The 19,420-nt window shown below is 39.9% G+C and overlaps 1 protein-coding gene across 3 annotated transcripts in view; it reads right to left on the reverse strand.

The window, feature by feature from the left end:
• Positions 1–19,420, reverse strand: part of hlcs (holocarboxylase synthetase (biotin-(proprionyl-CoA-carboxylase (ATP-hydrolysing)) ligase)) — a 45,995-nt gene that overhangs the window by 14,325 nt on the left and 12,250 nt on the right. For all 3 annotated transcript variants that reach the window (XM_039777859.1, XM_039777858.1, XM_039777860.1), the window contains one exon: positions 11,823–12,103. In XM_039777859.1, coding sequence (XP_039633793.1) covers positions 11,823–12,103 — 281 coding nt within the window. The remainder of the gene's footprint in view (positions 1–11,822; positions 12,104–19,420) is intronic.

The following is a 19,420-nucleotide window of genomic DNA, read 5'->3' on the forward strand; positions in this document are numbered from 1 at the left end:
AAAATGTGCAGATGTGCAATAGGCAAAAAGAAAAAAGGCTTAGGTTATTTGAGGAAGGTGATCAAAAGCCGTCCAGAAAAATGTGCACTCTGTGGTGTCACTCTCACTGCGGAGACCCATTTCATGTCCTCAGATCACTCTGTGACCATTGTCATCCATTCATTCCAACAAGACCAGAACAAAGGCATACAAAGTAGCACGTTTGACAGACAGAGAGAGAAGGCATTGTCCCAAGAGGAGGAACATGGGCCTCTAAATCCCTGCTCAGGACTCTTTGTTTTAGGGGGGCAGCTAAGCCACAGGGGTCACCTCTAAGATACAGCGGGTCAGGAGGATAAACGCCTAGCAGCCAGGAGAAGAAAGGTGGAGGAGGACCTGTGATCATAAGCTACGTGCATGTTGCCGTCTTTCTCACACACAGCATCAAGGCAGGCCAATGACAGCAAACAAAAAGGAGAGAGTGGGGGCTCTGGTTTCCTTAAAGCAGCCCCAAGCATCAATCGGTTAGCTCTTCTCAAACACACCTGATCAAGAAATTTTTTTTCCAACAGCACCTGGCACTTTGGAAATAAAGCTGAGTCATATTTACAGACAGATGTAAAGATACTAATCTACTAAGGATGGAATTAAACAGATTCTATCATTACATTTCCTAACAAATACATAATCTAACTAATTACATGGGTGGATTTGAAGTGGTCAGTTAAGATATAATTTTTCTGAAAGCCATTTATGTCCCAAACCATTCCCTCCCAAAAAAAAAAAAAACCTCTCACTTCCCAGATTAAAAATATCTCAGATTAAAAGATTATTTCTGCCATCGATGCTCATTTTTGAAACAGGATTTGCCGTGCATAAGCGTGTTTGCATTGATCATTCAGCGGCATCAAAGGCATGATCAATAGGAGAGGACAAACTAATCTGTAAATGTGATTAATTGAGCTAATCCTGTTTACTGAGGGACAGCAGAAATTATCATTTCCAAATAGCACTATTGGAAGTGATCAATGAGAGAGCGCAGCTCCATTACCACAGGGCAGCTGAGGCACCAATGCATGACCTTGCTTTGCTGACTGCTTGTCTGGACTCGGCCTGCCTGGTCTGGCAGAGGTTCTGGGCAGCAATACACAATAATCCATTAGACTGAATGCATGCCTTTAAATGGCCATTTTTCTGCACTTTAGGCCAAAGCAAGTTTCCTGTTATTGAGGTCCTGCAATCTACATCACAGCCTCCAACAGCTGCCACACTGCTGCTTTGCTAGCATGTAGATGTTATTACAGACTTTCACATGAGATAGTCTCAAAGTCAATTTTTATCCGCCAGACGTGTAAAAAAAAAAAAAGAATTAAAAAGAAAATACCACACAAGTAGAGGAAGTAGCAAATCTAGATTTTGTCAAATTCAGATCGACAAACATCACAGAGATTGATGGTTATCAGCAACTGCCCGTTGTTGGAGAGCAAACTACAGAAGAAGAGACCACCGTTGTGTGGTGTTCCACTTGGAGCCCACAGAGTTTACCACGCTTTGCAGGGACCATGCTATGAACGATACCTTTCATGTCCTGGAAAAAATGCCAGTTAAAAAGTCACTATTGTAACTTTAGTACATATGTGAACTGAACAGAATGAGTAAATGTTCATTTCACAGTGATCCGTTTTCAGCTGTGATTATGATGAACAGTGGGTTTAAAGCAAGTTAACAGTATATATACTGTATTAAGTACAGTATATAGTATATGTTCATATGAGTCCTGCAGCAGTGTTCACTGTAACATTAGTCTCAATTCATTAAGAAACGGGGCTCGTTGTGTGGGATAAAGCTCAACATATGGATGAGAGGTGGCCAGTAGAAGTTTTTTTTTAAATTTATCATTCGGTTTCATTTTGTTTGTTTTTTTAGGAATAGACCCATTATGGGCACTGGCCGATTTTTGGCAGTCTGCAGATGATCTGTATCTGCGTTTTATTTGCCTGATAACCGATAAAGTGAATGAATTAACAAGTGGTCTACTTTGGCTGGGCTCCAGCTCTGGGTCTGTCCCTCTGCTTTGGTTTGACTCCCCACTGAGTCTGACTTAATGTCCCCCCCCCCCCACAACACCATCTGACTCTCTCTTACTGAGTATTATGTTAAAAGTTTCTCATTTATTAAATGATTGCTTCAAGCATCTAAACAAAGTTTTGTTTTGGAGTTTGTAACATTCCAAAATCTTAATTTGGACTGTAAATGCATATTGGTTCCAAATATCAGTTATCAGTTACATTACCTGATAATAATAATTATAATAATAATAATTGGTATCTGTATCGGTCTTGAAATACCAGTATCGGTCGATCCCTACTTTTTTATAACTACCTGACTGGCTAGACAGTATGTATGCTTCTATTTTTAGGCATGACATCTGTGTTTACCTTATGTAAACTCTATAACACACTATATAACAGAGGTCAGGTGTGACAAATAGTCACATTTTTTTTAGTGTTTGAGTATATTTGTTGTACATGTACAAACACAACATATATACATTTAGGAATACCATATTAAGTAAAAATTGGGTTTGTTAAATTGGGTTTTGATTGAAGATTTTGAAAGATTCTTGCAAGCCCCGCCTTTTAACCATATGAAAACTTTTCATTTGAGTTCCTCTTGTACATTACCAGTGCACATTCCATATCAATTTTGCAATTAACAAAATCACCTCAAAGTGATTGATTCATGCTCCTGGGGCTTTCGGGGGCCCCGGGGCAGTCATGTTTCTTGTCCCATCAGACTTTATGAGTGATGTCATCATGTTCCTGTATATGTTATTATTACTGATAGAAACAATGGCCAACCCTCTGAAAGTAATATCCTAGTTGCATTGAACAAGAATGATCCTTTAAGGGCGCTGCTGTAGGGATGCTGGACAGTCTGCTCCCAGCAAGATGTCAAATGTAAAAAACTGAATTAAGAGTAAGAGGGTTTGTATTATATTGTACAAATGCAGCCATTGGCTTGTTTTTGGTCAACATTTCAATACACTACAGTGTTTTCCTCAGCTTTATAAAAGTGCATGTGGCCGGGTTGGGTCAGTGGGTAGAGCAGGCGCACATATACTTTGAGGTTTATGCCTTGACGCAGAGGTCCAGGGTTCAAAACCGACCTGTATTGTACCCAATTTCTTGCACATCTTCCCCGTCTTTCTCACCTAGCTGTCCTATCAAATAAAGGCAGAAAAGCCCAAAAAATTATCTTAAAAAAAAAAAAAAAGACTTAGGTGCATGTATTCGGCCGGGGGGTTTAGGGTTTGCCCCTCAAGAAAGGGGTTTTCAATAAAAAAGTTTTAAAAAAGAAGCAGTTTGACATTGTTTCAGACAGTTATTATCACCACATCTGTGTTTAAAACATAGGGAAAGTTAGAGCAGATAATTAAATAAATAGCACTCAAAAGGATTAAAGTCAAAGAAGTCCCACTACGATAAGATCTGAGGAAAGTCTTTACGTTAGTTTTGATGCTCACACTGATTTTACATTCTTGGGCTTAGGTGCTGCACAAAACGGCTCGAGTGCTAGACCTAAAAAATGATAATGGTAGGGGAAACCCTGCACGGAACCAATCACAAGAGAGAGTAGTTTTACCTGCTCACACTAAATGCAGCCTTTGGATTTAAACCGATTACACTGCTTGCTGACAGGTCGGTGTAGTCTTGTCGAAGCTGCGGGCCCTGCGTGGGACTCCATGGCCCTTCACCATCACAAGGCTCTAGAGTACAACATACCTTCCACTGGACATGTGAAGTGCAAGTCAAACACTGCGCCATATGTTCCCCAGAATAAGAAATGGGGACGTTTAGGCATCTGCTTACAATCTTTTATAATTGCAGGTGGAGCATGCAAGGTCAATTGGGCCAATTTGATTTTTATGGTCGAACCTGTTGCCACAGTTATGAGGAATCCATTTTCTCTGCACCAAACCCCCCCCCCCCCTACCCTGCCCCCCTGCTTGTTCTGTGGTTTGTATTTTTCACAGGAAACAGGACTCTAATTCCATACAGTGTCAGTTTGGATATTGGATTGCTTGTCAAAACAAACAGTGATTGCCAGAGCTCTTGCCCAACGACTGGAACAGCTTTAAGTAGAAGAATCCGTTGTTAAGGTTGTTTTTCTATTCAGATTTCCAGAACATGAAGGCGTTCCACTGCAGGTACTCTTTATCTGTTTATGTGACTCTCAGTCACAGCAACTGTGACATTATGACAGTGTTTAAATAAAATAAAAAAAATAAAAAACTGGGTAAATGCCAAACACACCTTTCAAATGTGCAGACAGTATGGAAAACAGAATTTCTATGACCACAAGAAGAAGTGGAAAATAATCTGAATCACATTTACATCCAGCGCTGCTTCGATTCCTTTATGCATCAGAGAAAAATAAAGCGGGGTAAAAAAAAAGAATACAAAAGTAAAAGTGGGCCCTTGGGTTTTGATGTCTGAGCCTGAAGCTCTTACAAGAAAAAGTCAACAAGTAGGAAGTGTGTTGCTCCAGGCGCAGGGATCAAGTTCAGCAGAGCAGGAAAAGAATCATTATGCTCTCTGGACCAGCCAAGTGGTGTTAGGAAAACCCCTATAGTCTCTTATCCCAGCTTTCTCACAAATAAACACTTCCACACTGTTAACTGTCCTTAACCAAACACCAACAGCTTGTTGCTAACACTCACACAAATAGGGCCGAAACTAGCAGCGGATGGATCAATCGGTCCATTGGCCGAAAATGAATCCCCAACAACTCTGATAATCGATTGATCGGCCAACCATTCTCTGGTTCCAGCTTCTCGAAATGTGAGGATTTAGCAACACTGTAAAGGGAATATTAATTTGGAAAGACAAAAAAGTCCAGGGTGCTCGGGAAGTTCAGTCAAATGTTTGAAGGTGCTCTTTGGGGTCGGGAATTCAATTAAGTGTAAAAAAAAAAAAAAAAATTAAGACCATTTAAAAAGACATAGGGAGAAGCAACTATGTCGTTATGTTGCTTCTCCCTATGGATTTTAAATTTTCTATTATGAAATAGCCAGTAAAACAAAGGTTTTTTAAATAATTTTATAGAAGAGTGTCTTGGATTTTCCTTTTTTTCTACACTTAATTGAATATTTATTTGATTTGGACTGTGGTTGGACAACATAAGCTTTTTTATTTTTAAAAGACGTGTTTAAGACACACATCTTGGACTGTAAGAAATCGTGATGGGCATTTTTCTTCATTTTCTGAAAATGAATACAAAAAAACAATTAGACTGAGCAATCAATAACGAAAATGAAATAAAAATAAAAAATTGTTGAAGCTGTCCCTTGTAATTCTGTTGCCTTGTATTTGTTTCATTAAATTGACCTGTGATGTGCAATGCTCAACATGGAAATATAGCAGACAGAGTGGGGTGACTGAAAAATCTATTTTAATCTCTTCTCAAAATCCCTTTTTAGTTATTCTTATTATATAATATAATTATAACTTTCTCCATTAATAACTAAGCCAGAAAAAAACTGCATTGTTGTTTCTTGAATTTGGAATACCCTGTGTAAATTAACCACAATATGTGTATGTAGTATGTGTGTGTTTTATTGTATTTGTATTGTGTACTTTCAATATTGGTCATGTTGAATCTATATTTGTACTTGAATGAAGGGGTTGGTAATGTTTTAACGAACAGTAATACTGATGCCCAGACTACACTGAAACCCCTCACTATATACACAATATACCGTTTAAAAAAAACTAAAAAAAAATTATCGTCATCGCAATAACTAATGGATTAATAAACACAATCAATAATAAACACATCGTGAAAGGCTGCGACATATCACGAAAAAAACTAATTTTTTGTGTTAGTTGAAAGAAAATATCAGCAGAAAACTGCAATTTAAAATGTGACTCAGTGTTGCCTTTTATATTCAATTCAATGTTCAATTTGTTCAATAAAAGAATGTTGGAAATTATTTCATTCCATTTGTGTTAAATTCAAAAAGCACATTGGTTGTATTTTTGGCAAAATACTGAAAGCAGCAGAAAGGCAGAACTGAGTACACTTTAATATCTCTTTATTTATCGCAAGTAATATAGTTATCGCGATATTCAACGCGATCACATATTGTCCTCATGCCGTGCGGCGCCCACCCTGTACTAGCTGTGTAACTGGGACACATGACGGGGCCATCACTATGTACGGGGGGCTGCCGGGTGTGACGCTGCTCACTAAAAAGCATTGACATTCCAGTTTGGTGTGCCCTTGTGAGCACACTATCCTCAGTGTCTCAGTACTGGCCTATTATTAGCCGCTCCCTGCCAAACAAAGCATTAATACCCTGGACAAACACACAGGCTGCCTGCCATTGAGCCTCTGCACTCGAGTGGCTGAACCTGTGTTTTCATCAGCTCCTCCATTTCAGCCGGCACTGACCTGCAGGCGCTTCGCCTCCAAACCAATTCCCTCTCTGCCTATTAGGCCCTCTCAATCCTTTATTTATAATCCACATAGAAGAAAGGCCACAGTCACTGTCACTTCAAAGGACTCTTAATAACTGACTCATCTGAAATCCCATCGTCTGTTTGACTATGTGCTTATTTGACGAACAATGAACCCTATTTTTCTTTTAATTGAGATACCATCCGATTAACATCCTCAGGAATGTTAACTGACTGCTTTTGTCTGGTTTTTGCATTGCACACAAATGACCTTGTTTTAAGCATATCTATTTCATACTTTTCAAACACACATTTAGGGCTGCAAGTAACAATTCTTTTCATTGACAATTATTTTCTCGATTAGTTGTTGGGTCTATAAAATGTCAGAAAATGGTGAAAAATGTGGATCGGTGTTTCCCAAAGCCCAAGATGACGTCCTCAAATGTCTAGTTTTGTCCACATCTCAAAAGATATTCAGTTTACAGTCACAGAGGAGAGAAGAAACTAGAATATATTCATATTTAACTAGCTGGAATTTAACAATTCTCAAAACAGCTGGCAATTAATTTAATAGTTGACAACTGATTAATCAATCTTTGCAGCTCTACATACATTTATGTGTATTTTACGCACAATAATTAACATGGGCACTTGAGTCAATCATGTAAATGTGCCACATTTAGCCATACATGCTTGTTTTCATCTGCAGGTGTATGTGATGTATTGTTGTGTACAGTGCTCAGCATAAGTGAATACACCCATGTTAAAGTTGACTAAAAAGAGGAATAAAAAATAAATAAATCATCTTTTGGAAATTGATGTTAATGCCTTAATTTAAAAAATGAGGAAAAATCCAACCTTTAAGGACACCAATTTTCTTTGTGAATGAATAATGTATCGTAAATAAATAAATATTCTTCCTTAAAATACAGTGGGCATAAGTAAGTACACCCCTATGTTAAATTCCCATAGAGGCAGGCAGATTTTTATTTTTATAAAAAAATGATTTTTTTATTCCTCTTTTTAGTCAACTTTAGCATGTGTGTATTCACTTCTGCTGAGCACTGTATATGTTTTATGTATTACTTGCATTTCTGATATTGTGTGTATGTTCTAATTGTGAGTGGCAAACTGCAAATTAATTCATCCAGTTATTACTCACACAAAGGAGGAGCTTACTTCCATATTTCACAGAGTCACCACTGTTATAAAGCATGTGCCAAGAAAACAAAGGGAGTAGAGACGGAGAGGCAGTGACCTGCGACAAAGGCGCCCTGCTGGACTCCAACCAGCTGCATGGTATGCATCTTAACCACTCCGGCACCAGGATGCCCCAATTCACTGATATTTTCATTCAATTCAGTCAATATATACTTCATATTTTTCAGCCTTTACTTCATCTTTTCATATTTCTTTAGATTACATCGTTCAATCTGTTAAAATATATATGTTTTTAAATTAAATACAAATGAGAAAAATGCCATGTCCAGTCCAGCGGTGCTGCTCAAGGTACAATATTTGTGTCAATGCTAAATATTAGCTTAATTCTTACTTCAATTAAATTGTTTTCACAATGCTGCAGCTGATCAGCTTTCAGATTTACAGAATGCACTGATATTTAATTTACAAATGCATGATGGGGGATTTATTAAAGGTACCTATTTATTGTGCTGTATTGTTACTTTATGTCTAATGTAGATATGCATTTGTAAAATTATAATTCTAAACCAAACTATTTGCATTGATAAAAGAAATGTACCTTACTACTATTAATATATGGCTATGACAAATGAGAAACACTGCGGAGGCCTATTGTGTCAGCTGAGATAGAGATGATTATTCACACTTGTCTTCCCGTCCCAACTTTTCACCAGCCTCAACAAAACATCTCTGCAAGGCTCCCATGTGGCCCGAAGCGCCGCTGCTAAGCTTTTGAGCATGTGATCAAAAAGGTCTCGCCCTGATATCGTTCTCACTGACTCCCCAGCCAGTTGAGAACTGAATTCTTCTAATAGTTCTTGTGATCGCTTGTAGCGCTCGGTATGGTCGGGCACCTGCCTAGATTAGAGCCCTGCAGCCCTATGTCAGCAGCAGGTCTCTGAGGTCCTCCGATCACGCTTACTTGGTTGTTCCTAGCTCCAAGCTTCAATCTAATCCTAAACTTTGGAAGTCTCTCCCTTTGGACTGAAGATCTGTGGACTGACCCACCTGTGTGTCCTTCCTTTGGGTAGTTTCTTTATTAATTTCTATTTTTATTCATTTACATTTTATGGTGTTTTTATAGCAAAGGTGCTATACTAATACGGGACTAAAACTAATTTAAATGTCAGACTATGACAAAAATTAAATCAATATCAAGCGTTAAAATGGGATACTACAGTCATTTAAAATTGAACCTCAAAGATGCAAGAGTCACGTGGCCGGGTTGGCTCAGTGGTTAGAGCGGGCGCACATGTACTGAGAGGTTTATGCCTCGACACAGAGGTCCAGGGTTAGAGTCCGACCTGTGGCGATTTCCTGCATGTCTTCCCCCCCTCTCTCTCTCCCCTAGCTGTCCTTAGAAAAGCCCCAAAAAATGATCTTAAAAAAAAAAAAAAAAAAAAGATGCAAGAGACACAAAAAAGGTTACAAATTGGAGCAGCCAAGGCCGAGATAACCTGACTTTAGTCCCTAATATGGGTCAAACTCCCAAACAATGGATCCTGCAGGGTTTCTGTTAGCAATTATTATTAGTATTATATTAGTATTATGTGCCACTGTTCATCACACCCCCAACCGGCCCCGTCAGACACCCCCTACCAAGAGTCTGGGTCTGCCGAGGTTTCTTCCTAAAAGGGAGTTTTTCCTCGCCACTGTCGCAATAGCCACTGCTAATGCTTGCTCTTGAGGGAATTACTGTAATTGTTGGGGTTTTGGAATTTATAGAGTGTGGTCTAGACCTACTCTATCTGTAAAGTGTCTCGAGATAACTCTGTTATGATTTGATACTATAAATAAAATTGAATTGAAAATTGAATTGAATTAATATTCTCCTGGCCCCAGCTTGACAAAGCGGAGCCACAGAGGACATTATCAAACTGTAAAAGTGTGCCCCTTTAATCCAGTGAGTATTGTCCAACAAAACACATTTGTTTGATAGTACGCAGTTAGTAAGTGGCCACACCGAAACACGCAGAACACAGTTTCACTGCCACATCGCGTAATACCGGAAAAAACAGCGACCGAGCAAAAGCTCAATGCAATTCTCTCCGTAAGCTCCCACTAGCATTCCTTTTAAAACTGTCAATCCTACCAAAGAGGTGGATTTTCTCTGAAAATATTCAGTATCATACTGAATACCTAATAAACACAAACGCTTGAAGAAATAAAACAGACATTCCTTGATAATCACATTAATCAAGGCTGCTCCAGAGGGACATCTGGAAACTCAAACATTAGCAGTGAAATCAAACTGCAGCAACAGGTTTGGGGTTATATGGCCTCCTCGTTCACCCTGCATTAGTTTTTGTATAACCTTAATGACAACACTGTCTGTTCCAATCAGCTCAGTGCTGCTCCGCAATCCATTTTTCAAACTTTATGACAGTTTTAATTGCTCCCACCTGCTGCCTGGTGGACTCGCTCAACGGCCACTTTTACTCACGTGTGGATGCAGACAAAGAAGTCTATTAGGTGCAACTTGCCTTTGCTGCAGTAAGGTCACTTAGGCATTAAATTAGTTCCAGCCTGTCTACCCTCCAAAAAACACACACACACACACACACACACAGACACACACAGAATCTTTTCTTACTTCACTTGGCTGGTGTCAATTTCATTTTCATTGGTTGCCAAAGAGGTGTTTTATTGACTCAAAGTCCTTGTGACATCATGTGTAGTCTTTTTAACTATTGTCCGTCAACTCATTCAGCATATATCCAACGCACCCTTTTAGTCACGGCGGTGGACTTAAGTCGCCGTTGTTGTGCTCACTCTTCTGTTGCCACTGCATTCCCCCTAAAGCTGTGTCGTTGCCTGCTACTAATACCACTGCTGCTGGTCATGTGACTATTCAAAAGCCCCACCTCCGACCCAGCATCCACCTGCAGGCTCTGAGTCCACCTTCTCCGAGAGGGACGGTAGTATTGTAGAGGTCGGGACAATGGTGATGCTTCAAACATAACATGCATGTATATGCATGCACGTGTGAGTGGATATTTCAGATAGGGTGGTTGGTGGTCTGTTTCCTGCGCAGGGTATTTATTTATTAATTTATTCAAAAGCTGATTGATTTCAGCTCAAATCCTTTTCACAAGGTTTGTCAATACAACACGGTGTCTGCAGTGCGATGATATATTTAGTGAATATATATTGATGTCAATACTGTGAACTTAACTTCATGTATAGGATCAAACTGCTTACCCAAGTTAAGTTATGCATTAATTAAGTTATGTTATGAATTTTGCAGATGGCTTTTCCACATGTAGAGCGCTTTCATAACAGTTACTGAACTGTAAAGATGAACAAAGCAACCTGTCAAAGCTTGAAAAAAAAACTGTGAGAGACATAATACACTATGTTGCACCATTTTCACAAGTGGCTTAAAAGGTTACATTTGTGGGTAAGTGTCATCAGTTGCATTGGCCCAGAGAGTCAGGCCAGTGTTAAAAATACAAAATGAAAAGGGTACATCAAAATGACAACGACATGGGGCCGCTACAGTCTCTCAGACCTGTAGCCCATCAGCCCCTGAATTATGGAAATGCCATTTAACAATTCTTGAAACTGAAGACACTTGGCACCATTTCTGGATGTTTTCTAAGCAGTTTTTGTTCAAACTAAAAGATATGTTCCTGGCATTACACAGTAACACTTAATCTTTCAACCAAATAGTTACAGTACGCGGCCTTTTGACAATGTGTGTAATTATTGGAGGCTGACGCCAGATCCACGATGTGAATTATCATCCCAGTTGGTGTGCGACAACCAATGCTGCAATGACAGCTGACTGCATTTCAAACCCCCAAATACATCTGGGTCCCAATCAGCCAATGAATGTGACCATTGAAAAGCAGTTTTTTCCCCTTTTACTCACAAGATCCATACTGCATCTTATGAGCAGAGGATAAAAACATATCATCTGGTCTCTGGGGGCTCTGAACAATCACTATTGCAAGTAAGCTGAACTAGTTTATTTGACTAGCTGCGGGGAACTGTGCCTTACAATGATAAGAGCAGTGGTGTAAAGTTACAGCTGGTTAGCCTGTGCACATTGCAGCAATCAAAACCAAGTGTTGCATGTCTTTTTGGTCACAAAGACACCATTTTGCCTGTGAGAACACACTGCTGCCAGCCTCAGTGTACATTTCAAACATTAAACAGGCTCAGAGGAGCATGTGTTACCCTTGTAGCAGGTCCATGGTAGACGTGACCACCTCAGCGTACAGCACGGTATGCCCCAGCAGGCTGGTCTTCAGGTTCTTGCTATAGGTTTCCATACTGAAGTGCGGCCAGCTCTGGGACTCTGAAGAGTTGGTGACCAGGGCCAGAGAGCCCTCAGGCAGCGAAGGACCATCCTGGAGCTCAGAAGAGGACAGCATCCTGAGGGAGGCCTTGGACAATGTGAGGAGGCCATTTTGATCTGCACGTGTCCGCAGCCAATTCAGGAAGATGGCCTTGGTCTCCTGTGAGGAGCAGAGTAGGACAATAATGCCATCAGTTATTTCTTTTATATGAAATATAAATAATACGTACCCTTACGGCCTACAGTTTAGTCCACGCTTGCATTTTCTGTAATGTTATTGGATATACCACCTGAGGTCTCTTAGAAAAGTTTGGAATTGCTTTTCGCTTTAAAATATACATGGGGCATTAAAACTTAGTTTATTTTAGGCTAACTTTGCCAGAACCTTCTGACTTCCTTTACTCTGTGGCTCTCAGCTACGAGCCTATTGGTTCTTACTAAAGATCTAAATCTTTTTGTGTAAGTTAATAGTTTAGCTGGGGACCGTTTTTATGAAGGTAAATATTGTAAATGAAAACGGAGAGAATTTGTAAACTTGTAATACAAGTTTGAGATCTGCAGAACAAAAATTTCAGACTGTGTAAGATTTGCAATGTATAAAATTTAAAATGATGTAAAATAATTGCAATTAGTGTGCAATTTGTAAAATACAATGTGCCTCAGTATCTCAAAATAAAAATTTGCACTTGTAAAATTTACATTTGAAAGTCATAAAAAGAAAAAAAAGAAAAGAGTGTGTAAAAAATCTGAACTTGTAAATTGAAATTTGCACTTGTAGAAAAAAATACACAATGTGTAGATTGATATTTGCATGAACACAATGACGAGCTGCAAACTTGTAATGTAACATTTACTCATGTACTTTTTTTTTATCAGGTTGATTTTCCATCACAACCACAACTCAGTGATTACAACCTCGAATCTGTCACTGTATGCGCGCCTCATCACAAAGAGGCGAATCGCGCCGACTTTGCAACACTTGTTGCGATACATTTGGTGCAAAACTAATTTGTACCTGTGGACTTAGGCTGTGGAGCTCTGATCCAACAGAACGGGGAAAGCAGGGTTTCTATCGCCAGATGAGGGACAACTCTGTCCGGCTTATTTAGCTATGTCGCATGGAAGCCTGGTTGAATAGCAAGCTAGCGTTAGCTAACTAACCAACCAGCCTGATTCTAAATAAATACCTTTTAATTATCTTAACACTTTTTAACAGTCAAACTGAAACACTGGCGGTGAGCTCCAGGTCCTGCAGACGGACCGTCACCAGCGGGTATCGGCCAGCGGAGCAACATCGCTATTATTGCCAGAAAGCTTCGCGCCGACCTCGACCTGCAGTCGGAGCTCCAGCGGGACACAGAGAGCCCCGCACCGTAGCATCGGCACATCCCCGGCCATGACCACAGCTTGCTTTGCTGATGTTGTGCCTCACTGCCAATCATTGCACCCGCTTGGGCAGCAACAATAGCTTCTGCAGAATTACATCCACCTCGCGGGCAGCAGCAATTATTTTTGCCGAATAATGCGTCATCTCTTAACCCTCGTTGCTGCTGAGATTTGCACCCAGGTAGCAAGGAAATGATAGTCGGATAAAACATTGATGTCTCTAAACGTTGTAAAATTATAATCATCATTGATGAACATGACAAAGGAATGTATATAGCCTACATTTTAATTAAACAGTAGCTACTTTGCCTTATAAAATCATTATTTCCCCTTATGGATGGAAGTCTTGGCAGGGATGCAGAACTTGGCACGCGTGTTACCCGCTGATGACGGTCCGCTCGGGCGTGCAGGACCTGGAGCTCACCGCCAGTGTTTCAGTTTGACTGTTAAAGTGTTTAGATAACTAAAAGGTATTTATTTAGAAGCTGGTTAGTTAGCTAACGCTAGCTTGCTATTCCACCAACACTAGCGGTGAGCTGCTACGGGCGCGGGCTCTCCGTGTCCGCTGGAGCTCCGACTGCAGGTCGAGGTCGGCAGCGAAGCTTTCTGGCAATAATAGCGATGTTGCTCGCTGGCCGATAACCGCTGGTGACGGTCCGTCTGCAGGACCTGGAGCTCACCGCCAGTGTTTCAGTTTGACTGTTAAAAAGTGTTAAGATAATTAAAAGGTATTTATTTAGAATCAGGCTGGTTGGTTAGTTAGCTAAGACTAGCTTGCTATTCAACCAGGCTTCCATGCGACATAGCTAAATAAGCCGGACAGAGTTGTCCCTCATCTGGCGATATAGAAACCCTGCTTTCCCCGTTCTGTTGGATCAGAGCTCCACAGCCTAAGTCCACAGGTACAAATTAGTTTTGCACCAAATGTATCGCAACAAGTGTTGCAAAAGTCGGGCGCGAGATTCCCCTTTGTGATGCCAGAGCGCATACAGTGACAGATTCGAGAGGTTGTAATCACTGAGTTGTGGTTGTGATGGAAAATCAACCTGAGTAAAAAAAAAAGTACATGAGTAAATGTTGCATTACAAGTTTGCAGCTGTCATTGTGTTCATGCAAATATCAATCTACACATTTGTGAATATTTTTCTACAAGTGCAAATTTCAATTTACAAGTTCAGATTTTTTTACAAGCTCTCATGTTTTTTTTCTTTTGTGACTTCAAATGTGAATAATTTTTACAAGTGCAAATTTTTATTTTACAAGTGCAAAATTTTTATTTTACTAGTGCACTTTTTATTTTACAAGTGCAAATTTTTATTTTACAAGTGCAAATTTTTATTTTACAAGTGCAAATTTTTATTTTACAAGTGCAAATTTTAACATACAAGTTAAATTTTTTTGTTCTGCAAGTTCTCACATTGTATTCTACAAGCTCTCACGTTTTGCACCATATTTACCTTCATACGTTTTTAGTGTTCGTGGTAATGAAGGAACATGTCACTCAGTGGAATCGTGTGGCTCATCGATGTGTTTTTAATAGTTTTTTTTTGGACAACATGAAGCTCTGTTGTACAGAGGAATAAGATATGTCAAGCTTTGGAAACACATTATACTTGTTAGTAGATCCCAATTCAGGGTCAGTTTCGAATCCTTTACAATCCCGTAATTGTCTCCATCTGTTGAAAGCCCGACCGACGTCTTTCACTCTCCCTTTTAGCTTTTAGTTGTTCTTCGTTTCATTTCCTTCTTTCCTGTGACGGTCCTGCCCCAGTATCAGCCATAACTACAGCAGATAACTTCTAAAATAACATTAACATACAATCAGGCCTCTATAAAGAAATCTCCCGCTACCTTTAACCTTGCTGGATACTCGCTAACACAGGCTTTTTTCGGTGTTGCACCGAAATCTGTGACCCGTCAGAATGTGTTACTGTAGCGCCGTCTACCTGCCGCAAATCATTTTGTGACTTAGCGTTCTTTTCACGGTTAGTCTCGTTTGCTGTTACAGGTCATTTATGATCATCAGATGGAAAATGTTACCATTTCAGAAACATTTCAAAGTTCTTCATAGTTGCTTTAAGGGGTTCTGCTATTGGCATTACTTAGCCAAATAATCCCTTCTTCTTCTTCTAGACAACAATGAGCATGCACACATACTGTATTTAACTGGCTTTTCATATCCGGCACCATCTCTCCCACCCAGCTTTTGGAGAAACCGTTCATATTCAGAATCATCTGTCCAAGATAAGAGTTGTAATGTAGTTGATGGATTTTCCGTTAGAAATAAATGTGCTGAATGAGTTGTTCAGTGTGTGTGGCTAATCAATGACATGGTGTAATTAGGCAGCAGTCCCAGTCTGCTCTGTTCCAGTCACTTCCTATCAATCAGGTTTCTCTCCGGTGTCCTTACACACACAAAACAGGTTGTCTGAATGTTTACTATGTTTTCTCTATGGTGAATATATTATTGTGTTATGGACTTCCTTCACCTCTCGCTCTTATCAGATTTGACTTGATTATCTCATTGTTAGTAATCTTAATGTATGTGACGTAATAATGTGAAGCACTTCACTGTGCAATTCAAAATGTGAATAAAAGCTGATTTGATTTGACATTAACATGAAGTCATCCTCACAAGACATAACAGGATATGGTTTGCACTCAGTATGATACTGACATTTCACAGATTGGTGATAAACTCATTTTAAAGCTATAGTGCATAGTTTCTGTCGGCATAGTTGCTAGTAGCCAAGGAGGACATGGAGGATTAAAAAAAACATGATGGACTCTTCAGAAAAGGTCATTATATTCGCATTTGATTTTCGGCGTGCGAAAGTCGCCGGACGCCACAATCTTCTGAACACAGCCATACTGAGAAATCCAGAGAGAGTTGTGTGGAGCTGATAGTCTTAATTAGCTTTGTATCAGCTCATTTGGCGATGGCTGGAATGTAACGGACGTTCATTAATATCAAAAAAGTTACACACTAAAGCTTTAAGATGAGCCATACCTCTCATCAAATCCTCTCACAGGATTGGCTGAGCATGACAGATTGGTCGCAGTGTCAGACATCTTTGTAAGTCTGATACATGACAAGGATCGTTTTAACTCAACTTACTGAATGTAACAGCTGAAGGAGTGAAAGGATGGCCATAATGTATAATGTATTCTGAATGAACGTTTGAGTGGAAGTCTCATTTCTAACGAGATTTTACATTTGAAATCTCCAAACAGTGTGGTAAAATCCTGGGTATATTTCCAACCAAATTCAATCTGCTCATGGTTGAGGTTATATTTGTGTAATTTGAATGTGTAATTATCTATTCTTAGTCTTGGTGGTCAAAATGTCCATCTGAATTTTAGTCACATTTAGTCAACTTCATCCTTCTTCATATTGGTCAATTTTTATTCAACGAAAACTCAATATTTTAGTCTTGCCTTATTAAAAAAAAACAACAACATTGGATTCTATTTTTAGTTCATGAAAACACTTAGTAGGCATACTAGTCTAATTTGAGTCCAGATCTTGTATGAGCATTTCACTTAGACAAAGTGCTTCCAGGTTCCTTGAAGGCGGGTACTCTGAAGTTTAAAACTATTGGATCTGCCCAGAGCCGCTCTGGATCTGCTATAACCAATCGCTAACGTTTGGTCGCGACGTCGGCTTAGCATTGCTAGCGTTCGCCTTAGCCAACTCCTTCACCACTAACGGAGCGACCTGGAAAATCTAACTTTTCCCGAACCCCGTGGGGAGGAGGGCCACAACATCATGGCCCCCAACACAACTCAGCAAAGATTGTTCTCGCTCGGGCTTTAACTTCTGGATATTCGGCAGCGTCGCCACAACGGACCCTCGCATCTTTCTCCGCCGCCATTACGGAACTACAACTCAAACTAGCGCACGACCTCAACGTCATCGCTCTCAGCCATTCCCTCGGTTTGCTGATTGGACCGGTAAACATTGGCCGGAGAAAACCCAAGAATATACCGCAAACCCAAACGATTTACTGAAGAAAAATGAAAACTGAGTGGAAGTACGTAGGAGGGCGGAGCCAGGCTAAGTTTAGCCTAAACAGATAGTAGATATAAGGCCACTGAGGATCTGCTCTTTGCTTGGGTGGGAGTAGGAGTTAAAGGCAGCTTAAAGTTAAGTTAGGTCAAGGCTAGAGAATGGTGTCGGGCCGGCTGTCATGAGCAGCTATAGCTCAGGTGGTGGAGCGGTCGCCTACCAATCAGAAGGTCGGTTGTTGGAGCCCTGGCCCTGCAATCCCATGTCGAAGTGTCCTTGGGCAAGACACTGAACCCCAAATTGTTCCTGATGCTGCGCATTCAGATTATAAGTGTGTGTGAATGTTTATCTGACGAGCAAGTAGCACCTTGTACGGCAGCCTCGGCCACAGTGTATGAATGGTTTCTGTACTGTACGTTAAAGCGTTTTGAATAGTCGTTAAGACTAGGAAAGCGCTATATAAATACAGTCCATTTACATTAGACTCATGACAGCAAAGCCTGCAGGCCCTAATAGGCCAAAACATTATTTAACATAAATACTGGGCTTCCATTGGGATGCTCACTCTGCTCACATGGTCACATCTATTGATAACTGTAACTAAAGAGAATAACATCTATCAACTCCAAACAGCATTGGCACACAATAAGCCTCTGCACATATACATACATATTTTTTTTTTTTTTAAAGAGAGCGCTTTGCAAATCCATTCCAGTCCTGCTTCTATTTGACTCAAGAACCCACTTCATTTCCAGACAGAGGGAAATGGTGATTTACCACCTCATGGCAGAGAACAGGAACACCCACTGAGCAGTGATGGAAGTCAGCCGCACTGATCACCACCACACTGAATGCATTAGTGTGTGCTAGAGAGGGTTTTCATCACCTGCAAGGAGTCCTGCTACTAGACCGACTACGGCGGAGTGTCTCAGCCTCACAGCTGTTGCAGTGGCACGATCAAGTGCCGAGAATGTTACCCTGGCCCCACACACCTTTAAAACTACACAACTGACCCGTTTCCTTCCTTAATGGAGAGATAGAAAATGACACCAGTGAGATGTATGCATATTATGCCAGGGGATAGTGCCAGTTGAATGGTCATCATTCTCCATGGTTATTGTACATGATCTAATTCTTATCTGCTTTATAATATCTACATATGTATACAGTGTCTCTCACACTGTTGTACTGGCATGTCTTGTTACTTATCAGCCAACGTGTGTAAACACCCAATAATAATATAAAATTGGCCGATAATTTTGCCCATGTCAATGTATTGTTCGGAATTTGAGTATGTCATGTTATACAGTCCAGTTATGTTGAGTGGTTATTACAGCACTGTTCCTTGTTTTGTTTTTTGCTTGTTTAAATAATTCAATACTGTAATAATGTGTCTGTCTGCCAAAAATATTGTTAAAAAAAAAAACACTGGCACAGTTTCACCTGGACACAAGAAGATGAAGAATTTCAGCAAAACACAATTTATTATACCCAGTAACAACCATATATGATTTATACCTGACCAACAAAGGATTTTTACGGCCGATATTTGGTGGTTTAAAAATCCGATATATCGACCGATATGTATTTTTTTATCCAGAGACGCGGAACAAAACATAATCAGATTTCCCTAACATTAGTTATTTGTAGTTATTTAGGAGTCCTCACTAAAATAATATGATAATGCAGTTTAAAAATAAACTTGTTTGTTTTATTGTCACAACAGAACAGAGGAACATCAAAATATATTAAAGTTCTGATAAATTAAATGTATGAAAATACAAACTTATGATATGAAACTTAAAGTCCTTTGAACAAATATAACATAAAAACAATAAATCAGAGTGTTGCCAACAGCGACGTTGTAGAGCGTCCTCTGGTGGACAGACTATGCAACGCCAAAACTGACAACATGGCCGAAGGGTGTTTCGTCCGTTTTTATTTTATTTTTTAAATATTAATTTATCGGCCATTATAAATGCCGATACCAAGTTTGGAAAATGCCTAATATTGGCCCGCCGATATATCGGTCTGGCTCCAATATGATTGCATCTACAAGAAAATTTATTATCGTTTAAAATC

Source organism: Perca fluviatilis, chromosome 16 (genome assembly GCF_010015445.1).
Source record: "Perca fluviatilis chromosome 16, GENO_Pfluv_1.0, whole genome shotgun sequence".
Classification (NCBI taxonomy): Eukaryota; Metazoa; Chordata; class Actinopteri; order Perciformes; family Percidae; genus Perca; species Perca fluviatilis.